At 31.9% G+C, this 27,537-nt stretch overlaps 1 protein-coding gene and 1 non-coding gene across 2 annotated transcripts; both read left to right on the top strand.

Annotated features, from left to right (window-relative positions):
- Positions 1-931: 931 nt before the first annotated feature.
- On the top strand, positions 932-27,480 carry LOC116772120 (A disintegrin and metalloproteinase with thrombospondin motifs adt-1-like). The gene is made up of 18 exons (XM_061528139.1): positions 932-1,186; positions 18,982-19,054; positions 19,144-19,409; positions 19,496-20,228; positions 20,437-20,542; positions 20,853-20,987; positions 21,166-21,272; positions 21,584-21,726; positions 21,993-22,159; positions 22,556-22,622; positions 22,761-22,875; positions 23,133-23,263; positions 23,601-23,698; positions 23,988-24,147; positions 25,033-25,144; positions 25,643-25,788; positions 26,322-26,490; positions 27,113-27,480. The coding sequence occupies exons 1-18, from the start codon at positions 1,106-1,108 to the stop codon at positions 27,238-27,240; spliced, it is 2,937 nt and encodes a 978-aa protein (XP_061384123.1). The 5' UTR covers positions 932-1,105; the 3' UTR covers positions 27,241-27,480.
- LOC133320303 (U6 spliceosomal RNA) lies at positions 24,592-24,695 on the top strand. Its single transcript, XR_009753698.1, has one exon. It is a non-coding gene; the product is annotated as a U6 spliceosomal RNA (small nuclear RNA).
- Positions 27,481-27,537: the final 57 nt, after the last annotated feature.

Raw genomic sequence — 27,537 nt, 5'->3', positions numbered from 1 at the left:
CCAGCATAATTTTTATTATAAGATATTTTTTTTTTACCAACTAGGTGGCAAAACAGGACGAGATTAAAAATCCCCTTTCTCTTTCCCGATGTGCTCTATTACTTGGAATACAATATACTGTATGACTTTAGTACATCTCTACATAGAGAAAGGTCTTAATAACAATGACTCTAACGTGTCACAGATGCAATGTTAGCTCTATATTGGAACAGAGACGGCTGTAGAGCGGAATTGTTTTAAAAAAATTAATTGATCCATAAAAATATCATACAAATATGTAGACTAATTAATAAATAGCGTAATAGAGAGACATAAATATAAAAAAAATTATCAGTTGGACGATTTTAATAAAGTTTTTGTGATAATACACTCAATGGAGTTCTTGTTCTGATGTTGTGGCGTGAATTTATCGCGGAACTCTTGGTGCAGAAACATTTTCACTGTTTCTCTTAATTTCATTGAATGGAGGTCATTGTATGTTAATGCTAAAACTAGAACACACAGAAATACTTGGAACCATCCTGACATGTTTTTCTTATCGGGGACTTTTATAATATTTGTAAAACTGTACAGACTATATATTACCCATGCTATTTTTAGTCATCTTCCTTCATTTTGCGCGTGTATTAACTGTTATAATTTATAAACGATAAGGTCAATAATGAAAATTAATAATTAAGTATACATAAAATTATATGTTTAAGATGTCAATACACAATTTTTAATGAAAATGCAACTGTTTCTTATTTAGGGTTGAAAGTGTTTACGATGTCTGCGATGCAGAAATCTCAACACAATAGACAAAAACACAAATTTTAATCCAATTTCAACAGTGCAATTTAAGTTTAGCGTTCCCAATCGTTGATTTCAACGCAATGGCACCCTACCTCTAATGTTCTAACACTTTAAACGGCAGTCGCTACCCGCCTAACAGAGCGGCCTGTCGTTGGCTGAATACGTTACAACATTCCACCAAGGAGGTTTACGATGAGGTCGCATTAGTTAAAAAAAAGGCGCCAAGTATGTGCGACATTTTTTATTTGTGATTTGTTTTATTGTTAAAATGAGAACTAGTTTTCTGTTTGTATTATAAAGTGCAGTCGTGATGGATGGCAGCCTAATGCTTCTTGTAGTTTTTCTGTTGACAATATTTTATGTGAACTGCGACCATCTGTACGGGAATAATGTAAGTTGCCATTTTATTTTTTCCTTTCGTAATTTTTTTTTTACTCGATATATTTATTGAAAATAATTTCGATGCAGTCCTGTCATTTTTTTTAACTTAATACAAATGGATTTTTTGTCAAACATTATCCGCAATATCGTCTCGATTTATTTTTTGCTTCTAAGGCTTTTGTTTATGTTCAAACTTCCTTCGTAAACCAAGGACGAAGCTTTGAACTCTTTACGATGGTTTTATGGAAATCGCCTTTACTTTTAATGTAAATTGCTTATTTTTTTATTTTGATATCTTATTTTCTTCTAATAAATCGTAAGGTGTTAATTCTTTTATTGTTTTTAACAGCACAGCTAAACTTTTTAAAACTTTGCCTTGTATTTTCAAAAATATTATGAAGGATACGGTAAATAATGAGAATTGACATTGTTACTAAGAGCGATTCCTATAAAAAAAGGTAGATAAATATTAAACTTACCTTATATTGGTACAATTTAAATAAACGTGTTTCTGTATTCATACAATAATCAGACGATATCCCAGTACTCACAGTTTAGATGTTTTCAAGGCAAGAATGAATAGGCTTTAAGTGGAATTGTTTGTTCACCACCTACAGCTTTGTTTTTATTTATCAACGTAGTAACTAAGGGTTGGACGAAGAAGCGCTATTTAGCTAACAATTATGAAAAAAAAACGCAATCGAAAAAACCTTAAAGTATTTTTTTTCCTCTAATATATTCCAAGCCGATAGTATGATTCGTTTCATTTAATCAATTGGTTAAATATGAAAATTCATTTGGCCAATATAAAAAATATCATCGATTTTTATTTCAACTTATTTCACAAGAATACAATTATAATATTTTTTTTTTATAAACTTACCGATTTCATTACACACGTTTCAATATATATCGGACATTAAGTATCGAAAATTAATTTGATATTATTATAATTTTTAAAATTACATAAAATTATATAAAACATACAAAAAATAAGACATTTATAATTAATCACCTCATTACATTTTACTTGTTTTAACATAATTTTTATATTCAATTTCGTATTCTATCAAAAGTAAGCTAATATCACATCTATGTTAGAGACGATATTTGTTAATGAATGTACAATTGGTATTTCCCTGGAAACAGCCGTGTCCGTGGGTCGGCACTGCAAATGGTTCATGGTCCGAGGATTCCAATTTGAAGAGTCAGATTAATCCATAGTTACATCACACAAATATATTATTTAAACCTTGAAATATATGCTCATACACAAACATACGTTTGTGTATACATACAGAAAGCCGTGTATATACTCAATATATAAATAATAATTTAATTATTATATGTTGTGTTAAAAACATAATTATGACAAAGCAATGAATTAAGATTTTTAATATTTATTGGTTTGTAATCAATCGATATTCGTTAATTACGATGTGTATTTACTTAATAAGTATAACTATCGAAACACACAATTTTACTCTTAGCTTGCTAGAGGCGATATTCTGTAACGTATTTGTCCTTGGTATAAAAACAGACAATCAGATCAGTTTTCTGAATTTTAATAAAAATAAAAATTAATAAAACAAATAACTTTAAATGTTAGTATTTAAATAAAAGAAAACAGAATTAATTAAAGCAAACATTAAGTAGATACAATCTGATACTGCCTGACTTTCGCAAGTCGTTTTCGACACGCCTGCAGTGGGAACTTCATTCATTGAGATCATCTGTGAAATATGGGTCCTAATCTTTCGGATACATTAACTTTCACCTGCAACAGCTGGCGTATGTCTGATGAGCGTATATTAGAAGAATTCTTACTTACTCCTACTTTATGTATGTAGCTCCTCAAGCGTGAAACCTAGAACAATTTAACTGGAAGACCTGGATTGTTGGAAAAACTCAGCTGTCCAAGGACAATAATAGGCACTTACCATAGGAATGGCCTTCTCGTTCTTCATCTAAATAAATTTAAACCTTAACTTGCTTACACAAATAAATATTTTTAAATACATATAAGTATATATATATATATATAGAGAGAGAGAGAGAGAGAGACGAAACCTCTTAGCATTTAATGGATTCAACGTGCGGGTGCCGGGTCCATCGCGTTGCAGGGAGAGGAGCTGCAACAGTGCCTGGGACTTGCGACCCAGGTGTAGGTTTAAAGAGCCCCTCCACTGTCCAAGCTCCTCTCCCTGCCTAAACAAATTTGAGAAGAACCTACTAGGGCTGCCTTCGAAGTACGTGCCAAGAATGAATTGATGTAAGTTGGCGGCAGGCCCAAGTTTTTTAGTAGGTTGTAGAGAGATTTAGCCGTTATACCTCTCGCTCCCACTTCTACCTCGTATGAATCCACGACGAACCTATTTCGACTGAGTTCATTTGTGAGCTCGTAATATTTGTTGACCTTGTTGGTATGTTCTTTGGGGATGTTGGTTTCCCAAGGAACCGTAAGCTGTATTATCACAACGCGCTTTACAATTCGCGAATACATATATATGTCTGGTCTGGAGGCCGACGCACAAATATCCTCGGAGATTTTGTATTGTTTTTCATACGTATGCAGTATACGCATAAAAAGAGTGATTTGTGTGTTTATAATATAATATAATATTAAATTTTATAAGCTCTCGGAATAAAGTCATAAATAACTTAAACCCTCAACGTAAACGTGATCTCGGTATAATATACCCATAAAGTAGTATGATGCAGTGAATTTATTATAATTCGTTACATTATAATTACTAAAACATACATTTTAATTAATTGCAAGTGGAAACAGTTCAAGGTGCTCGGGTTTTTGACCTTACAATAGATGCAATTAATAAAAAGGTCAGAGAAAACAAAGAATTTGAAATGAACTCATTTCGCAGTCATTGCAATATATATATATATATATAATAGGTTTAACTCGTGTTAAGAGTTATTTGTGTAAGCAAGTTAATGTTGAAAATTATTTATGAAGAACGAGTAGGTCCTTCTTCTGGTAACTGTCAATTATTGTCCTTAGACAGCTGGAGTTTTTTCAGAGTTCCAGGTGTTCCAGATGTTCCAGGTGTTCCAGGTGTTCCAGATGTTCCAGTGGAATTGTTCTAGGTTTCACGCTTTATGAGTTACATCTATAAAAACTAGGAATAATAAAGAATTCTTCTACTACACTCTCATCAGACATGCCCCAGCTGTTGCAGCTATATATTGTGTATAGTTAGTTGAGGGGATTCCAACATTTAACAGAATAAATAATTTTCAATGATTGCATTTTTTTAATATAAGTTTAGGTTTAATTTTATTGTTTTTATACTAGCTGCGACACTGACTTCATCCGCATGCAAAAATTATTTCTGTACCATGTATTTTAATATGAATAATTATGTAGGTACTGAAACGAATGAAGCCTTAGTTGCACTTTATCGCACCAGCTATCGGCCAGTGAACGTGCCGTCAAAATCGGTGCAGCCGTTTCAGAGATTAGGCTGAACAAACAGATAGACAAACAAATATTTTAAATTATATGACTGTATACGTGCCGTATACAGTCCAAAGATAAGAATATATAAAAAAAGTGGTTATTATGATGTAACAAACAGGCATTCCAATTATATTTATTTGTATAGATAAAAAAATACAAATTCCTCTTGTATTACATAAATGTGTATTAATCATGAATGCGAATGGCACTAAACCCTGAGCGGATCATGACTTGACACTGCCAGCGCTGTTTGGTTACACGACTCCCAGCGCGAGCCGGTTCGAGAAATAAACGTGCTTATTGTAATTTTGCATAGTAATAAAGCTTTCATATATTTAGGGTTCATTAAAATATTCATCTTTATATCATCAGTTTGACCTGTTCATATTAATGTAATCAGTAATTAAAAATTAATTAAAATCTGAAGCTATAAAAATCTAGTTTTATGTATGTGCTCTCGCGACAAAATCCACTATCCAGGATAACTATGTCATAGAGTATAGGGAAATCTATAAAAATAATTTGTATATATTTTTATAGTAAAATACTTGATTGCACTTGGTAAACTAACAGCATCATACAACGTTATGCGGAGTGTAGAGTTTCCCAATGACAAAGGTAATTTTGTAGTAAGCCAATGCCTAAGAGAGATAAGTTCACAGTTCATGCAGAACCATAGACTGATAGATGCTTTTTAACCTTACCTTTAACTGGTTTGAACTACGTTACTGAGTATTGTTTATAAGAGACATTTTACCAGAAACTAACGTTTGATCCTTGACATTTGCCTCATACATTTTGATATTAAGTAAATACTATAATATTATAAAACAGACCTGGTCTAAAAAACCTGTTTTGAAACTTTATTTTTATCACATATTTGTTACATTTTTATAAAGGTACAGTTACTGTAACATTTATGAAGCATTCTATAAAACTTACAGATCAAGGATATGAAAAAATTATCTATATTATATATATATATATATATATATATATATATATATATATATATATGCATTTGACTTTTGTTATACCAGTATAACTTAAGTCAAATGCAGAGTAATGATTTTTGCATATGTAAGCATTCATTGAGTTTAATAAAAAAAAAAATATTTGGTTGTAAAAATTGACTAAGCATTTGATAGAGGGACCGTTATTTACTCAACATTATCTTTTTTTGGCATGTTTTAATAGTTGTAACCGCAACTCGCTATAATTTTGTTGACAGACAGTCGTGCAGCTTCGCTTTGCTGAACCAAAAAATCGTTTTGAACAGTACACTACAGCTGAGTTCATTGTTCGTTAATTTTTTTATATGTTTTCATACGATTATTTGTCATGATTGTAAGGTTATGTCACTTTAAGATTTTTGATAAAAATTGTACTCTGAATATATATTTTTTACGATAAAATAATAGATATGAAGTTTATCGTGACTTTTAATTTAATTTAATTTCATATATCGTAATTGCGGACATTGGATGTTAAGGATTTTTTTATTTTATTTTGAACCATCATACCTCCTAGCTAATACCGAATGCATTTCGCAAGATATCTGGTTTTTACAAATTGTATGACAGAAGTCAAACAAAATGTTTATGAAATTGAACTTGGTTGCATAACTATATTGAACTATTTATTTGAGAAATATACTTCAGACTGATTTAAATTTATATCTAACTTAAACTAATAATATAATATATATATATATATATATATATATATATATATAATGGTTAATTTCTTTAAGAGTTGCTAAGGAGGCATAGGGATTTAACCATCATAGTGTAACCATTGTCGATATCGCAAAAAGCTATCAATCAATGGAAAATGAATCAGAAAAATGAAAAAAAAAATTGTTAACGAAGTAACGTGTTTGTGAAAAGCAAAAATTAAAAAAAGAATAGGCCAAAACAATTCAGAGATAATTGTCGTCACATTGGCTGACAGACAACATGCACAATTACTTATGTCTAGAAAATAAACGTAACTGTTCATATATTTACATGTAAATTATAATAAATGAAACAATGTGTAATGTAAAATATGACAAGAAAGAAGATTTATCACGGTGAGATCTTATTAAAACAAATCCAAAATTAAATTATACTTAAAGTTGTTGGTAAAAAAATCCTTAACAAAATATTAAACGCTTCCAAGCATCAAGTCCATAAGTTAAATTTATATCTCCAGAAGTCTGCAGAAGCGTTTATGAAATGTCCAGGTGTATCAATCGATCAATTATTGAAATCATAATCGGCGTGTCATCAGTTTGTCGGCTAAAATGAAATACATTAGCAAAATAGACTCTATTCCTAATGACTTAGAGGTAAATCTTTTATCATTCATCATCGCCAGCTTTCTGTGTTGCACAATAGCTAGACCTGCCAACTAAGATCGCAGCACAATAGCAATAAAGCGGAACAGATATTATTGGATATTATTTGGCAGTTATATAACAACTTGATGTAACAATTTATCACGTCATAACAATAAATCAAAAAACTAATATATTTGAGATATCTTCGTTAATAATTTGATTTTTTTTTAATATAGTAAATCTTTTATACTTTAGTAGTCTTTTATAGCTAGTGATTTCACGCCTTTTCAATAGATTTCGTTTCGTAAATCTCAATGTGTTGTGATTACATTTATACATTTCTTATGTTCTTTAATAGAAATAAATTGAACATTTATAGCTAGTTTTAAAATGAAATGTTGCTGCAAAAATTCCGGCCCCTTTAGTACGAAATTTCATAGACCATTAACGGATAGTTTGATCATTTCTAGTCAAGATCATTGTAGACTATGATTGAGAGAAACTTCAAATCTAGCGCTGCTTAGTCTAGACTGATCGCTCACGAACGCTCAGACCAAATTCCATGTAAATAAGTCTTTTAGCAGCGAGATATTGTGTCTTCGATTTCTCCTAATTCGGACTTTCACACTTTAAAGTTTTGTTAATAATTCACACATTTTTTTAAATTGTACTATATATTTATCAATCGCGCCATTAATAATTAATTTAAAATATAATTTTGACATTCGTTTCTTAATGACAAACATCTTAATGATAATGGTATAGTTTATAGAGTATAACTTTATACCCTTGATCTCCTCGCGGTGTGAGCAATACAAGAAACGAACAGACAACTCCACGAACGAGGAATCTCATCAGTTAGTTTAGCTTAGTATCCCTAAAGATCCCAAAAAATAACACATAAATTTATCCTGGAACAATTATGTTTCTCATATATAAAAGTATCATCGCCTCTATTGTTACCCAGCCCAACTAAGTAGCCTTTTTTTCTATATTTATTGAGAGTTAGTAATCTTAAACATTTCTGATAGATAACAATTATAACAAAAACCTCAGACCAATATAATTATCATACGTTAAAACCGCTGTATCGTGTAATGTGAGGTGAAATTATATATGCACTTTCCACGATACGCAACGTTGAGACGATCGGAGATGAGGTGTGATTACATCTCCTTCCGAGACGGAAAACTTAGCATTCGAGACGAGGTATCCAGTTTTATCGTCATAAAGATCTTAAGACACATAGATGTTGTTATATGTACATATTTCTATAAAAAAAAATTGAATTATTTCAATGAAACTGTAAACAGAGCAAAATATTATGAAAAATTTCTTAGCAAACAAAACGAGAATTCTTTGAATAACTTAGAACAACTTAATATTTATATATTTTAACTTCTTTCTTTACTCTAGTATATATAACTATATACTCATGTTTTGCGGTCACATTGAGAGCAAAAAAAACGAGTTACACACAAGGATAAAATAATTCTCAAACAACAAAAATATAAAAAAATATTTAGTGTTATACAAAAGGACTTAATATAAAAAGAACGAAAGGAGAAACGAAAACCTCAAAGTACAAACATAATCATAAACCGTGACTATGAATGCCTTTATATTGAAATTTACTAATAATTTGAACTTAGTACGAGTAGTTTTTAATGTTATTCTACGGACAAACATAATCTAATGATTTGTAGGACATCTTTATTTAGGTCAATATTTTACGTGATCTTTTCAATTCTATATCTAGGTATGTATGTCTTTGGCATCTCTGAATTCATATATACCTAAAGGAGAAGGATTTTCTATTATATACAGTAATAGTAAGTAATAATTATGTAATACATTACGGATAGACGACAGGTTTCCTTAAGCAGATAATCAACGGTCAATGACATCTTGGATGCATCGAAGTCTTAATAAAGCTTCGTGTACAATATAATATATATATATATATATATATATCTATTACAGTATAGTGAGCAAGAATTTATTTAAATATACATAAATAGAAATTAATATATTTTTATACAATAAAAAATATAAAGAAAGAACACAATATTGTAATAAATAATAATATATCAGAGTAATGAAAATATTTATCAATATATAAATGCATGATTATTCTCTAAGATCGACATTCACAAGTGTATACCCGGCTTTATATCTAGCGGAATGTGACTTTTCCGCAGTGTTCCGATCACGATAACGCTAAACAAATCCATACATACACAATATATATGGCACCGACTTTCCTTGTGTTCAAAAACTATTACATAACAACACAAAGATATCAATAACTATAAAATGAATACTTTAAATAACCTTAATTTATAGACAGAACAAAAAATATTAAATTAATTCAAATTGTTTTAAACTTGTCTCAAATAATAATTACTTGATGAGTTATAGTAAAACAATTCTATCATTTCGTAATGAATTTCGTTTCTAAATCTCAATTATTTTTTTTTTTCAGTAAAAAAGAGAAATTAAACAGAATCTTCTTACATTTCACACACAAGTGTTAGATAAATATTATTATTAATCCATGCTTTAACACTATAATTTGATATAAAAACGAAAAACAGAAAACGTATAGTGTGTCGACACAAACTTGTAATAAGCGTACTGATCTACAATATTTACTAACGCGTACATACAATAGAAATCTTGTTAATTTTATAAAATAAAAAATGTTCTGAGAAGAAAATAAAAAAAATATTTATTTATCTATACTTAGTACACACATATATATGTAATGTCTGTTTTTTTTTTAATGAAACGAATGAATTATGCTAAGAGTATTAAAGGGGTAACCGTTGAAAAACCTTTTAGCTTCCAACAATACGAGTATATACAATTTATAAAACTATTTCCATATGATTAAAAATCTATTCCTTTTATAATGATACTTAGAACAGTGAATACATATAACATAATATTAATATACAGCAGAACTAAAAAGTTTAAAAGAGAAAATGCTACAAACTATATATATAAATATAACAGTTGTTTGTTTAAAAAAGAAAGTTAGATTTTTATAAAAATATATATTTATGAATATTGCGAAAGCAATTAAAATCATACAGTAATGTAAGATGCTATTATTTTGAAGGTCTCTCTGATAAAAATCTTAACGCGTATGAAGAAACAGTTTCATGAAACAAGTTAAAAAACGCCTTTAACGAGCCTCGATCTAAATATTTGAATCATTCTATTAATTTAGTAACATTAAAATCACTAATAGCGTATCGTAACCGTGTTTGTAGATACACGTTTCCCAATCAAATCAAACTACTGATAATATTTTAAATAATCGACAGTAACATACTTAGATGGGGCGGTTAAAATTTTAAGGATTTAAACAGTACATAGCAATTGCGAACAGATAAACAACTGATTTCACAATCAACCGTAAACCAATCATGAGATCACCGATCAATAAAGTAACAAAATGTAAGAACAATTATGTGTCGGTAAATGTATCTAGCTAAATTGGTGACTCCACCCAAATCTGCACCTGTACACTGACAGATAAAACCTGTTTCAAATAAGACTTACTATGATTTTTTTTTATAAAATCACTCTAATCTCATGTCTACTGATTGACGAAGAACAGCTCACTTTATTCAATTAATAATCTTTTATTTCCTATTATGACATTTGATTTTAAAATGTAAGTCATTTCAGTAATATTAAAACCGTCATAAAACTTATTTATGATTAAAAAATATGACCATACTTTCAAATTTATTATAATCATCCTTAATTGTTGTTGCTCTATATACTTGTATATAATTTTATTACAGACTAATAAATACGGATCTTTAACAAATATAAAACTCTAATACTTTATAAGGAAAATAAAAGTTGAATAAGATCAGTACAGCCATATTCTGACAAAATCAGGTTTATTTCATACAATATTTAGTGTATTATCAATTATCAAAGCAATCTCATTCTAGTCAACCCAGATCAGGTATTTAGAACATTTTCGCAACCAAACCTTTGGCTCGGAATAATTATATAGATTCATTTTGCTTAATATTCACAACGAAACACTATATTGAATTTACCAGAAACATTGTATGTATTAATCGGCGTATAGGAACAATATAGCTTGTAATTTATCAAATACTAGTTTTATTTGTATAAAATCAAGTAACCCACTCTATAGATAACCGCTCTTATTGAGTAACATAGTTTTTAAGCACAAATTATGTGAATTTCGGAATTTAGGCTAGTATCTGCTTTTTTCTATATAGCAAAAGTGGCAAACGAGCAGACGGCCTACTTGATGGAAGGTAGTCGAGGTCGCTCATAGACATCAGCAACATAACAGATATTGCTTAATTGTGGAAGAGAGAGAGGAAAGGGTGGAAAAAGGGAAAAGGCAGGAAAGGGTGGGAAAAGGGAAAGGGCAATCGGCTCTCTCACTCATCGGACGAAACGCAGCCTTCTGCCGATCTTCTGTGAGTAGGTGGTACTTCCCCGGTCAAGCCAGCCCATGTTCGATCTGTAGTTACTTGACCACAGCTAGTCTCTATCACCTATAAAAATATAACTCGCTAATGTTGTGTTAACGATTGTCTATATTGTGTCCTAGTAGTCACGCAAAAACACCGACGATTTCTTTGAATTTTTGTATTTAGGCTTTATCATTGGAATACTTATAGAACTATAGTGGGAATTCTTTAGAAGTTCTGTTCTTCAAAGTCTTCTCCTTCAGACGTATGCCTCGGGAAAATATTTTTATGAAGCTAATAAGGACAATTGCTTAGGAAAACGAAAAATCAAAAGAAAAAATGGTGTACGAAGCTTTTGATAAATTATTTAGGACTCATTAACCAGACATAACGTCTTAAATATAAACATATTTTTTTATAAATTTAGAATGATTTGTTTTCAAATATCTAAAACATTGATTATCATTTAAAATAAAATGCTATCTTAAAGCAATATTTTAAATGTGGCCGTCCTTAGGAACGTTTCTTGATGTTTTTCTTAAATTATTTTTGATACAAAATAAGACAAATCTCGGCTAAGGGACTTTTCGGATACAACCCAAAAAATAAATGCCATCATTTATGCAGATAAATTCTGTTAGAACCTTTGTTATGTTATTTTTATTCAATTTTATTTTGTTTAAAATTCGTTAGTTTAAAAACAACTTCGGTCAGATTAATATTACAGTTATGTATAATAATGTTTTTAAGTAAATTTTGTATACTTTTTTTTGTTTTATGGAGAAAATTCAAAATATTCTATTGTTATAAAACTTATTAAAATTTCTTTTAAATAATTAATGTATATAAAGTATAATAATATGTATTTAATCAATTATTTAACAGACACACGTTATGTATTTTGACTACTTACATTCATTATCTTAACTTCTGTTTTTTTTTTTTTAAATAACTTTATTTTAAAAGTATTTAAGAAATTTACATCGAGCAATCCCTCACAGAATATAATTATTTTGTCGTTTAAAAAAATCTTAATTAAAAATCATTTTCTCCTTTTCAAATGACCATAACAACTTTCTAGGACCAATTCTATTTATATACAGATTAAAAATATATATATAAAATTATCAAAATAAATAAATATTTATTCAAATTTCACACATAACTTATACTTCGGTTATACGTAACCGGTTATAAGACTGTATTGGTTGTAAATATAAAATACATTACCTTTTTACCATACCAGCCTTTTTACCATAAAATTTTACTGTTTATAGACAATTTCATAAAATTACTCACTCAGAATAATATGAAAGGCCTGTCATTTGAAACATTCAATATAAAATTATTGTTTATTTTATGTCATAGTTAATTGAATTGCAACGAAAACAAACGACTGAAACTTGTTTCACATAATTTTTTTATTTATAAATGAGAGTATTTATATAAAAATATCAAAAAATTGAGCCCTGTTGGACATAATAGAATAAATTATATATATATATACATATATATATATAAATTATAAAATCTCAGAAGCACTTTTCATTCACACTTTCTTCAAACGAGTTGGTTTTCACTTGGTATTATGCTTCGCTCTTCAGATACTAGAATATATTATATTTAAAAAAAATACAAATATTTTACAAAGAGGGACGAAACCTCTCAGCATTCCATGGATACACCTTGCGGGTGCCGGGTCCATCGCGCTGCAGGGGGGGGAGCTTCAACAGTGCCTGGGACTTGCGACCCGAGTGTAGTTTTAAGGCCCTATCTAACATTCGTTAAACGCTCACCTCCACCGTCCAAGCTCCTCTCGCTACCTAAACAAATTTGAAACGAACCTACTAGGGCTGCCTTCGACGCACGTTCCAAGAATGACCTGACGTTAGTTCTTAAATTTTGAATATAACGGCGAATTGAGAATCTATTTGACACGATCCGTTTTTTACGAAAGCTCTGTTTATTTTATTCAAATATCATACCGCGTGTGTGTACAAGCAAGTATTATTACTTGTTTATTATATGCTTGCTTACATATCTATGATTTACATGGTTTGAATGAAACAAGAGCAAAAAAAGTACCGACTACATACAACACAATACAAATTAGGTCAGTGACATTCTCATGTCGAGGCTAAATATCGATGAATTAAGTATCGATCTGGTTCCCATTCTGATATTACAAAAAAATATTGCTTATATATAAATGAGAAAATCAGGAAAGTACTCTAAAAGAGCATGTGCATTGAGATAAGATTTATTAAAATTTTTATAAGAGATCTTATTCGTCTAATTTGACCTTATATCAGATTTTTTCTCCTTTATTATATATTTATAAGGTGGTAAAAAAAAACGTGATCATTTAATAACTTTCTTCATACATGCGTCTTCAGAATAAGTTTGGTGAAATAGAATAATTTTTACCCGATGTTTCTGCACTCCAAATCTGCCATTTTGATTTCTATCGACATTCTAACGATCGCATCGGATAAGAGATTGACTCAATAACATTAAATCTGCTACACACGTAGTTTTTACAAAACGTAATAGTAATAAATCGTTAGTGGCGTAACTTCTTTATATTTCACCGTGGTTGTGTAAAATAGAGTTATTAATTACTGTGATTGTTTCACTTGTTAACTTCTAACACAGTTCCGCGTTAATCTCGATGAGTTATTGTGTCATATGTGCAACAACGAGATGTACTAGTCTCAATTAAAAAATACCATAAAGCGTTAATTAATGATTATATAAAAAAATATACAAATAAAAATAATAACGAGACGAAGACTTCTCAGCATTCCTTGGATTCACCGTGCTGGTCCCGGGTCCAACGTTGCAGGGAGAGGAGCTTCAACAGTTGCTGGGACTTGCGATCCCTGTGTAGGTTTAAGGGGCTCCTATCTAACGCGCGTTAAACACTCACCTTCACTGTCCAAGCTCCTCTCTCTACCTAACCAAATTTTGATTACAATTATGAAACAATAATAATAATTAAATATATCTTTTAATTGTATAAATTATGTAAAATCAAGAGAAATTTTAGCTCATTTGATATAAATATATATCATACCAAGTTTCTGCTAAAACTTATTTTTATAGAAAATAAACTATACAATATATATATTTATATATAAGCGTAAAATTAATTCATCCTACATATAGTTTCCATGTGAAACAAAGAAGCGACCTTTAGAAAAATAAGGTCATAATCGTTATTTTCAATTTGCAGATGCATTGATAGTCATTTTGCGCTTTTATGACACGCGATTTAAGGTCGTATATGATGCACTAAACCAATCAAATCGTGTAAACTTAACGTATTTATATAATAAAAATAGTATTTAAATAACATTACCACTAATAAAAATCATCGAAAACAACGAAAGTATATATAAAATATATTTTTCATGAGCAGACCCTTTACATATGTCTATTAATGCTTATACATTATCGTTTATTTTCCACGGATAAAACTGGAGGCAAAAAAAAACAGCTTTAACCGAACACAATTAGATTGCACTTATGGCAACAATATTGCTTTGACCCTGTATTTTTGCGTTTATATAAAAAACACAGAGCATTATCAGGTGTATAACTATATAATGACATGAATTATATGACATTACGAAGCTAGCACCTCGCTATCAACCGCCTCACAATATAATCCGCATGAGATCCAGGTCGCGAGGTAATTAAAATTTCACCTACCACTTCACTTACACTTTCTCATTAAATAAATTTTCTACTTTTACTTCATAACGATTCTTCAAATTCGTTTTTCCAAATTTATTATATACTTTGTTACACTAACTAGCTACTGTTAATTGCTCCGTCTCTAATAATAAAGTTCGGAGCGCCATCTATCGTTTATTTCACAGGCTTCATAAAAAATACAAGTGCTATGCTTACAACACGTTTCCATCGCCACACCATTAGTTCGCACGTTATAGTATTAACGTAGATCATTAAATGAAAAACGGGAAACGCTCCCTACGTAGTGTGATATACAAACTTGTGTTACGCATATTGTTTTGCTGCTTTCCTACGAACGCTACAAGCAATTATGAGCTACACTTTAATATATATAATTTGTTTTAATATCTAAGATTTCCGCGGGTACCCAATTAAATGAACCAAAGTTATTCCAATACGCCTTTTTTATTATTCTCAACCCCGTGGATTCCAACGTTCCGGTTCCTTCCGGCAACCATGATCAAGGACAGACGAGACGAAGGTGTCAAAGGGGATCACGTAGGTATAAAATAATAAAAAACGCGTAATATAAGAAAAAAAATAGTTTCATTTATATATAATTTGTGTAATTGTAAAGTTAAATAAAATTATTCGCTGGTTTTCGGTAATCTTTTAAATATATTCGATTGTTTACAGAGTCAGTCAGTTAAAGAGCACTAGTTTAAAGTTTAAACTGCTCAAATGTACTCAAAAAGGTCTTAAGCGATTTTAAAAACAATGCATAGTTTAATATCTAATATTAGAAGGCAATATGTATTTCTATGCATAAGGTTAACCTAGTCGCCGTGCTGTGGTTCCTCTCTTTACGAATCATTTACCAACTTTTATATTGTCACAACAAAAATTACACTTTTATAAGTTAATTACTTAGTACTTAATAGCTACAAGCGTCGATGAAATCCAAGTTTACTTTGAGATAATCACACACAGCAATTTAATTATGTTCGTTTCGAACAAAGGAGTCTGTTCGTGTAATTTTTCAGATGCGTATGCAAAATTGCTTTGTCCATATTATTTATGCGCTCCTAGTGTTCATTATTTACACGTTCAATAACCGCGAATTATGATTTTAACTTAATAATTTTTTTTATATTAATATTATAAGATCCTTTGAAATTAATTTCTCGGACAGAAAAACACTGGCATTTGATTTATTAAATGATATCAATTTTAATAGACAATCGACGATCTGTTTATTTTAAATGCAATTAAAATTAATGTTTTTATTAAATTAAGTCGATTTCATGACCTACGCTCCTTGAAGTCGGTTAAAATTATCTCCTGTCAGGCATTTATAATGTTCAAGCCTTTCCAATAGCTCAGCAGTGATAGCATCATTGTATGAACCGTGACTTATTATGAATGGGTATTAGATTCCTTCACTCCAATTGTCAAGGCAACATTGACATTTGTTTTTACATTGTGACCGGAATTTGCAATTTGCGAAATATTTAGCGACCTCATTCAAAAAAATAGTAATAATCCACTAAATAATTATACAACACAAAAATTACATTTTGTAAAACTGAATAAAGATAAAAAAAAAATGCCAGTAAATTTGTCTGTTCTGAAAACATTAAATACATATCTACGAAAAAATTAACCGACAGAAGAAATACTACAGTAAGAATCGTAAAGCAATTTAATAGAAAATATTTAAATTTCAATTACAACAGCATTGAAATAAATTAACATAAAAATATAAAAGTATCATTACGAATATGTACTATGCTGTTACTAGTTTTTTTTTTAATTCCTTAAGAAGAAAAGATCTCAAGAAAAAATCCTTTAAAAAAAAACTTCATAGCAATATTAAATTGCACTTTAAGATCATGAGAAAATTAAATAAAAACAACAAATATAATAAAATAAATAAATTATACAATTTACACAGAGATTACTTTTATAAGACGTTAAAAAAAATATTTTAACGAAAATAAAAAACGGTGAAAACCTAATCAAAATTGTTTTAAGCAACAGCTAATTAAGTTTCCCGGGCAACTTAATGTTATATTTTGTTTGTTTTACCTTGGAGTATTACAGCGTATTACTTCACAACTGCCGTTCCGATTGCATTGAAGGAAAGATAAAAAAAATAATTACAAACCTCAGAACAGTAAACTTACCACAAGTCTTCATCGCCACACCCCATACAAGCCGTTTTCCGTTTCTAACCGAATAGCCCACGTTAATAATATTATATTTCTGAATAAAAAACTGTCAAAGCTTAGTTTTCAGGGTAACGATACAAACCTAGGGTTGGGACATCGGATTACACATTGGATTAGCTCCAAAAACGCCTATGCAATTATACTTATATGAGATTGTACCAAGTCGATTTAACTAAATCGAATTTTGCATTATAAATAATTCAATTAATAATAACTTTTCAATTGATGCAATTCAAAATATACTGTATTTTACTCTTCCTTATCGATATTTCTATATAAATCAAAGTTTCCAATCCCAAGACAGATCAAATTGTTTTATCAAAGTTCTTCAGAAAGTATTGCACCGTGTAATGGGATGAACCGTTGAAGATTCTGTGATCTCGTTACGTAAAACTAACCGCGCGTATCAAACACTTTCATTGTTTTCTTAATAAGTCTAGCCACATTTCGACACTCGAAAGAAATAGGACAAATATTACCATTGTATGACGATTAATAAATTAGTAGGTAGTTTAATTAATTAAAAATAAATTCTGATCCATATCATGAATAGATGCATTTTCTCTAGGTCTTCTGGATATTGCAGTCCTTTGTATAAGGAACTTGGTATAGGAATAATAAAATACAAACTATCACATCATTTAACACAGAGGCCGAAGCTTATTACATATGAACAACACAGGACTAATATAAAATATGAAAACGAAATGATTCTTCTTTCTAATGAGATCTAAGATTTTCGCGAGTGTTATTCATTTAAATGAAACTAATGAAATTCTTCTTTTTGCTGCTAAGATTGCCTTCTGCTTTAGAATGTCGTGGAACATATTGTTCCCAAGAAAAAATATTATCCACATGTTCTGTAACCTCAATGAAACAAACCTATCTGAAAAATAAGGACGAAGAAAAAAGGAATTACATAATAAGTTTTTAAATAAAACGGGCGAAACTCTATATTAATCTAAATCATTACTCTTTCTTCCAAAACTTTTGATCCTCTCTTCTTTACTTTAGAAACAGTCTGAAGCTACAACTTATGTCTACAGACGATAATGGACATTTCTCCTGTAATCACTCATAACCATTCTATATAGAACTAATAACAGAAAAATTATTTTCAACTTAAATTCATTGAATTGTAACGCCAGCTGAGCTATTAACATTAAACAGATTTTGGCAAAACATTGATTTGTAAAAATAAGAGGCATGTGGTCTGATCATAAGCCATTCCTTTACTTAGTATTTTTTTTTTGATCTGAATATATTTAATACCTTCTACAAACATTTTCCAAACGTCAATTTCGATTAGACACACCGTCCGTGTGAAAAACAGTCATTGTCAAAAGTGTCGAGGTTCTTCCATTTAATAGTGATTTAAACAATAGTTTACAGTCAGCTGTACGAGTCCGCTCGGTCGGTAACTCTTATTTTTTTTTAATCCAATGCCATTTTACTTCCTGGACTTGAAGGAACTTCGTTTACTCTTTGATCGTTATCATCAAATTAAGTTGTACTTTACATCATTAATGTTGAAATATTCAAACTGTTGAGATTAAATTACAATGTCATGTTTTTTTCATATCCTTTTGTTCTGTTCAGGTCGAATCCAAAGAGTTATTCCGTCATTTATCAGAATCAGAGAAAATATTTCTATTTGGAACCACAGACAAAGGTAAGCTATATGTGGGTAAATTATAACTTTTATTTACAAGTATTATCATGTATGGAAAGTACTGAAATAGGAATAAACGTAACTTGCAGATCATCAGTTTGAAATAGCTCATCTAAAAAGACCAAGACGTCGCAAACGATCAGTTGGTACGGAGGAGAGTCAGGATTTAGTCAGCCTGAAGAAGCATTTAAATGTCCAGCTAAGCCCCAGGCACAGTTTCATAGATCCACAGTTCCTGTTGATGAAGAGATGGTCCAATGGAACTGAGGCTATTCTGGATGAACACACTAACGACGAATTAGATTTATGTTTTTATAAAAGTGATAACGCTGCCTTATATATCTGTGATGACGTGGTAAGATTTATATGACAGATATTATAATTATATAACAAATTTGTTAAAGTAATTCAAGTAGTTATTCAGCAATACATGATTTTCAGAGAGGTGTAGTCAAATCGAATGATAGTTTTTATACTATTCACCCCCTGCCAGAAAGATTCCACAACGAACATTCTAAAGCTCATTTAATTATAAAGAGAAGTAAGGAAATACTAGCAAGCGATGATGTTGAAGGAGAATGCATAGAGAAAAATGATTTGAATGTAAAAAACTATGACCCAATAAAATGGTCTAAACACAGACGAAAACGTCAAGTCGAAAATAGTCCAGACGTTAGTTTAGATAAATTCAAATTAAACTTAGAACATAGAAATAGAACAATAAGTGATTTTGTAGAAAAATTAGTAACAAGAGACAATCAAACTGATAGGCAGAAAAGATCAGTGCTGCCAGCGATATTTGTAGAAACAGCTGTATTTGTAGATAGAGATTTATACAAACTAATGACAATCAACTTCCCAAAAGATACAGAAAGGGAATTAGTGAGATTTGTTTTAGCAATGATAAACGCTGTGCAGTTGATATATCACGATCAAAGCTTGGGCAGGCCAGTCAATTTTATACTCAAGAGATTGGAAATCCTTCATGAAGATCCATCCAATCTGAAGAGACCTCACGATATAGATAGGTTTTTAAGCAATTTCTGTACGTGGCAGAGGTTGGAAAATCCTCCCGGTGACAACGACCCCCTGCACTGGGACCACGCCTTAATACTCACTGGTTTAGATCTGTATGTTGTTAACAAGAATGGTAAAGTTAGCAGTCAAGTTGTCGGTAAGTAAATACTCTCTAAAAAAATAAAATAACACTTAATTAATTTTAAATAAGTCAAATAATTTGAATCCTCACGAAATCTTTACTTATTTAGTGAAATTTAATATCTTTTACTTATTTGATGGGAATAATATTCAAATTAATGAATATATCCCATTGATTAATCCATTGAATGTGACCGTTATTTCTTTTTTTTTGACTATTCCAGGTCTGGCACCAGTAGCGGGAATGTGCACAGTAACCAGTAGTTGCACAGTCAATGAAGGAAGACACTTTGAAAGTGTTTATGTCGTTGCGCATGAGATTGGTCACAAGTAAGAAATACATTTAATACTTGAAAACCATTTAATCCAGATAGATTTCACAATAGACACTGCCGCTTCCGGCACTGCAATGAAATTAAAGATTCTCGTTACCATACATATAGCACACATTTGCCTTTGTGTAGAAACTACATCGTTAAGATTTAAGCCCAAAGTTAGGTTCTTTACTTGTTTTATGTGTAATTATTAGAGATATTCTTAGATATATTTGCTCCAAACAAGGATTATACCTAAAAGCAGAACAAATACAGTGTTTATAATGAAAAGAGGTAAGGTAGTCACATTGCAATATATTTTAAAGTCTGGGTATGCGCCACGACGGTCCGAAGGCGGACAACAGCTGTGACCCGAGCGCGTACATCATGAGCCCGACCCTCGGAAGTGGAAAGATTACCTGGTCCCAATGCAGTAGGAACTATCTACAGAAGTTTCTAGAGTTAGTACACTTTGATATTAATAAACAATAATTTAATAGAAATTTCATATCACCAAACGTTGCAAGAAGAAATATGCCAGGAAATATATATATATATATATATTCTATAAAATTTTGCGAAATAGAAGCAATAGCAGCTCTTTGAATTACAACAAATTTCCTCATTTGTATATTCTAGCACATCACAGTCTAGATGTCTGTTGGATCACGGCAACTCCGCCGGCCAATTGGATCACAGCGCTGAGGGCATCCTGCCGGGAGAAAGATTTGATGCTGACCAGCAATGTAATACATCACACAATACCTGATACAAAACATTAAATATAATACGTACTTTCATGTTTATAGGTTTAATATAAAAGTATAGGCTATCAGAAACGTAATGTTGTCATAATACAAATAAATTTGTAGAGAGGAAGTTGAATATTGTGCTCTACATAGCAGAGAAAAAATATTATTCGAAACTCTACGTCCATTACGATATTTACGATATTGTATCGTCCAAATGAATAAACAAAATACCTTACTAGCCCCATGTTTAAAACTGTTAACCCTCACTTGATGATATCCACGAATTATATCAAGAACCACTCTAGGTATGCTAAAATACGGTCGCGGCAGTCGACACTCCTCAGCCCAAGACCTGGAGGACGTGTGTCGCGACCTGCACTGCCAGAGGGAGCGGTACACCTGGACGTCACATCCAGCACTAGAAGGCACGCGATGTGGAGACGACATGGTAAGAACTATAGGACGATGATATCTCTATATAATATGTTTTATACCAAAAAAAAATTAAAGAAAGATTTATATGTACGGGTTGAAACTCGGGCTGAAAATGTATATCATGTATATTTATAACTACATCTAATTATTGGAGGACATATCAATAAACCTCTATATAATTAAAATATTTAGGAATAGAACCATATCCACTTTTTCCTATGTCCAGATTATGGTTCAGGGACCAAGAATGTTGTGGTTATATGATCTAAATTATATCAGTACTGTCGTGGCGGAGAGTGCGTGAGTCGCGGGGGGAGAGGCCCGGGCGCGCTGTGGGGTCCTTGGTCGCGGTGGTCGGAGTGCGCGTCCGCCTGCCTCCTCCACGAGGACCAGACCCCCGCCGCCGCCGGAGTGTCCGTCGCCACCCGCCGGTGTAACAGACCGAGGTGATTATATATAAACTTTAACAGCTGATCGTGAACGTGGATATGTGGGGACCTGGCGACTGATGATAGCTTTGATATCGTTTTATATCTTCTAGAAGTTAAAAAATCTCATGTGTTAATACTAATTTGGTTATGAGATACACATTTTTACTTTTTTAGTTGTAAATTAAAATAAAACCAAGATTTTTGTATATACTTCGCGTTTTTTTTAATGATTATTTTTGAAAACTATGTACATACTCCCGAAGTTTCGTTTACTTTGCCGTGATTACGGTTGATGCAAAAAACACGAGGTACATCCGAAAATCTTTGTTTGATTTAAATTAATACAGTCGCAAATCTGAGTTATCATTAACTGTAAATCCATCTGTTATCTAAGGGTGTGTTTTATTTCAGGCTCGAAAGCGGTAAAAGCTACTGTCAAGGTCACGACAAAAAATACCAGTCCTGCCACGCGGAACAGGTAAGACTATGAAGACAAGAATATACACCTTTAACTCATACAAGGAGTTAGGAAACCAGCTCGACACGACCCGGAGTCGAACCTAAGACTGTCCTCAGAAAACTTGTTATACAATTCCAATTTCCGTTTCCTGTCCAGTGTAAGACGGTGCCCAGGATGACCGTAGGGGAATTCGCCGACCAGATCTGCCGCCGGGCGAGGGACGTCGACCCTGACCTCATCGGCACCGGACTACAGAGACTCGACACTGATGGTATACATCATTATATATTAGAAGTATAAACTTATATTGGAATTAGCGCTATACATTCTGATACTAATGTACGGAAACAATTTAAAATCTTAGGCCCTATCCACACTTATATAATTCGTTAATTTATAATTCAAAGGCAAATATTTTTTACTAAGCGCCCAATAACACTTCAAACGGATGACAATCACTAACTATAACCATAGTTATGTAGTGTGATTGGGGCCTTAGAATATTTAACATTTAATATCATACGTCAGACAGTCACAGTACGTGTGCCGTGTGGTGCGACACTCGCGGCGGCGGGTACAAGTCACGCGGCTGGACCCTTCCCGATGGAACTGCTTGCTCCACTGTAGCGAATAAATACTGTATTAGTGGGGTTTGTAGGGTGAGTGAATGTGTAGACCTAATATTATATGAGCGTACACCGACTAGCATTATAAATTTTTCTTTTATATCAGACATACATAAGGAGTTGGTAATGTTTTTATCGAAAATGTCTTTTTCTCTCATGGCATCACTTACATCAATACAATTCTCGTCAAAATCGGCACAGCAATAAAACAACAGACAAAAATCTCGACATTCATTTAACAATTTGAAAAATGTATGCCATTAGTACGGAAATTAAATTAGAACCAGCGATTATACGTTAGATTGTTATAGGGTAATGTTCTTGTCAAGTGATTTATGCTTATCGAGCTTATTGGGGGCTATTTTTGTAGAAGTTCTCATGTCTCGGCAACGCAGACTCGGAGTTCAGTCTGGCGCCCGGCGACTGTGAGTGGGAAGCGCTCCACGTGCAGACAGCGACTCCTCACACGTGAGTATACAACAAGTCGACCGAAACATAATGTATGAATAGAATACTTCCCAATAATTCTCTCGTTACTATTCAAAGAAAATTCAATATATACGACGGACGTTCTCTTTGCGCTAGAAGCAAATTCAATATCTGCTTAAATTACTTAGAAACTATAAAACCAAACAAAATTGAGAGGTTATTTATTAGAATTCTCATATTTTACGGCTCTCCAAAAAAATTTGCTCAAATGGACTATGTTTATCTGAATATCACGAATATTTATATCTGTATGAACACGCCCGTTCAGCAAGTCGTCTGGGACGTGGCGGCGTGAGGTTGGCCGGTGGATCGCGACCTCCGCGTGTCATTACCGCTGTATGCTGAGAGGGTCCGGACTCAGGCTGGTCAGGGCACAGCAGCGGACCTCCATACAGCTGTGTACACCAGACACGGACACCGCAGATAGAGTGAGTACAGAAGATATACATACAGACACTGCCATACATATAGGTTCATAGACATTTTTTCATAGAAATGTACCATTGAAGATTATTTTATATGGACTTGTTCCTGGATATAGATCACACGACACTTATATAGATATAGAATTTTTATAGAATAGAGATTTTTCATGTAGATATATTTATGGATATTCTTTGATAGACATATTTTCGTATATATGTACATAGGCCAAGTGCACACCAACAAAAATACTTTCAGATACACATTTTTCATAGAGACGTCTTCATAAAGACACATACAACATTAATATTGGTAAGGAACAACATATTTGGAGCATAAGGAAGGCTCGTCAGAATATGCCTTTGACGGTCAATAGTTTGTACCAAATAAAGCTGTTATTGTCACTGACAGAAATGACAATTCTACCACTAATGACAAAACTGTTAATAGTACTCGCTTCGGCAGTACATATACTAAAATTTGAACGACACAGAGATTAGCATGGCCCCTGTGTGGGGATGACACGGAAAGTCTCACGACTTTCCATATTTTACAGCGTTCCATATTTTAACAGCGTTCCATAACAGCGTTCCATATTTTTTTCGTCCAACAAATAAAAATGTCGACATTGGCAAAATATTACACGTTTCCGGTGCGAGTGTAGCCGTAGCATAAACAAACTGGTGATTAGAATACGACAATTTTGTAAGCTTCTCTGCTTAGATACTGAGCCTCCAGTTAACAACAAACTGACGATTTTAACACAACATAAATTTTTATAAGCACATAGTTATGTAACATTTTTTAGGACATACTAGTTTAGTGTATCGAACAGGGACGAAGTCGCGCGTGTGTGCTAGTTCATATAATAAGTAGTCTAATTCGCCCAGGGTTGTAGCGACCACATGAGCCCTTACCAGTTCGCTACGATGGTGTGTTCCAAGTACAAGGAGCGTGTGAGACGTCTCTCCGGTCTGGGGATGCAGATATCACCAGCACTTGGTGAATATACACTACTGTTATGATCATACTAATTTACGCTTCCATTTTTCTCAAAATTAATTTAAAAAGTTTACACTGTCGTTGGTTTTTTTCGATATGGTAACACTAGTTTGTAAGTTACTAAATACATGTAATGGTTAATATTTTATTGAACTATTGCTTTAACTAGCTGAAAAATTCTATAATACATAGAATTTACTGAAAATATCGTCGTTGGTCTCTAACAGCGGTTACAAAGAGAAATTAGACATTAATAAAAGAATACGTACACCCCTCGCACCATTTCTTTTTACTTAAAATAGCTTCATTAAGTCCGCTAAGGTTAATCACAATAGTTTGTGGTTCCGTCCACCCTAACTTCTACACCAAATGTGGTGAAAGTTCTGCTCAGAATCGTATATGTTCTCGAATGGTGTTACATAAGCCATTCTCCTAGTCTGTCCTACTTTTAGAGCTCATATATATATATATATGTGTGTTTGTGTTACGTATGTCCAGAGGAGCCCGACCGACCGTGCCGCGTGGCGTGTCAGGACGAGCGTGTGTCTCATAGATTCTATTTAGTGAACGGAGCGGACGGCTGGTTCCCTCTCGGCACCTCCTGCGGCGGGAACAACTCTTACTGCGTCAGTGGGAAATGTCTGGTAAGTTTAATATATATGAAATAAATTATGGTCCATTCTGACCAAATATTTTTTAATTTCCCTTCTCCGCCATTTTATTTTCAGCTTGGTATTTCTGAACGACAGAGCACATCATGTAAAAATTTATAAAAAAAAATCTCCAAAACACATATACCACTTACAGTAAACTTTGAACGTTGAACTATTAATATTTCTTAAAAATATACATTTACGTAGACAAAATATAAATTATATATTATATATATATGTTATATTTTGTCTACGTAAATGTATATTTTTTCCCACCAAGTGATCCTTTCAAACTAGGGCCAATTAAAATGCAATCCATTTTCAGCTAGATCACGAATGGAGATATTTAAAAACATTTTTAGTATTATATAATAATTATATTATTAAATTTATATTGTGCACACACTGTATAAAAACTTCATATGACATCGGCAGAATGTTTCACAATTTCTATAGCTTAAAAAATTAAGCTATAGCTTAAATTTTTTTTTTATAATTATTTAGTCACATAATATTGTCTCTAGGAATTCGGTTCCGATCTAACTCCTTTGTCTGAGATGGTGTTCACTCTTCCACTCTTGAACCGTGGTTCCGTCCGTCATCGTCGGAGTCTCTATCGGGATCGCCTGACAGTCAGGACGACCCTCCACAGGCAACACCTGGAGGATATCATAGCTAGGCTCAACTTGACCGGTAACACTATAAAATTTACTATTAACCAGTACTCTTATTACAAGTTTGAATTGTCAAATAAAATATCCAACCTTTAGTTACGTTACAGTTTAAATAAGTCTAACAACAGTATCAATTTAAGAATTACAAACAAAGAACTATACGTATTTAGTTTCACAATGCATTTCTGTGTTAAAGATTCCGTACACCTTTCACTGCAAGGGTACTTTTAATAGGAACATTAAAATATATATAACTTGGAAGTATTTTAATGTAATTAATACAGACAGATTCTTTTGTCTTTTATGTAACTGTTAGAATGATTTGGTTTGACGTTATTTAAGTGACGTTTTGAGAATTAAATATGGCGGGCTGTCAAAAATGGGGGCAAATTAAAAATAAATAACAGAATAAAAAATTATAAAATGACTTACTTTATTATTTTTAAAATAAGAGAGGTACGTCCGAGGCTTGCAAAAAATTTATGTAGCACTTTTTACTTCAATAGTTTGAAGATTTTTATTTGTCAGTCTTGAAAAACTTTTAAAAACGTCACAAGTTTACCGTTCCTAGAGAAACATAAACTAAGGATACTGTACTGTTCAAGTAATAGTTAATTTAAAAAAAATTCATTACTTTCCAGATAACACGAGAGGGAGCGCGTATTTTCAAACGATACCAGAAAATATAGAAATTGATTTTACAAATCCGATACACATATCCCCAGAGGAGACTATGCTTAGGAAAAAACCGCGACCTACTTGGGACTAAAATATGTATAAAAAACTACAAAAAGCAAAAAACTGTACTGGATCTAAGGATATAATATGAATTAAGCAATGCGGAACATTTTTACCTAATTTATAATATTTTTAAGCGGTGCTTCACTGAGGTTGTACTATGTGTAGTCATTTTTATATTTTTCATGACTGTATCATTGTGATGATGTACCATAATATTATATTTCCTATACTTATTATTGAATACATTATATTTAAATTATGTTAATTACGAACCGTTATCTTTATTTTCCACTTCGCAACAAAGAAAAACATCTCAATAATTCAA

The sequence above is a fragment of the Danaus plexippus genome (assembly GCF_018135715.1).
Source record: "Danaus plexippus chromosome 16 unlocalized genomic scaffold, MEX_DaPlex mxdp_23, whole genome shotgun sequence".
NCBI classification, from domain to species: Eukaryota; Metazoa; Arthropoda; class Insecta; order Lepidoptera; family Nymphalidae; genus Danaus; species Danaus plexippus.
This window is presented reverse-complemented; position numbering and strand designations above follow the sequence as displayed.

Bases quoted from the DNA above. Each gene is read 5' to 3' on its own strand.
- LOC116772120 (XM_061528139.1), top strand. From the start codon at position 1,106: ATGGATGGCAGCCTAATGCTTCTTGTAGTTTTTCTGTTGACAATATTT. The intron at 19,055-19,143 runs GTAAGCTATATG...CGTAACTTGCAG, and splicing joins ATTTGGAACCACAGACAAAG to ATCATCAGTTTGAAATAGCT. The intron at 21,273-21,583 runs GTAATACATCAC...GAACCACTCTAG, and splicing joins ATTTGATGCTGACCAGCAAT to GTATGCTAAAATACGGTCGC.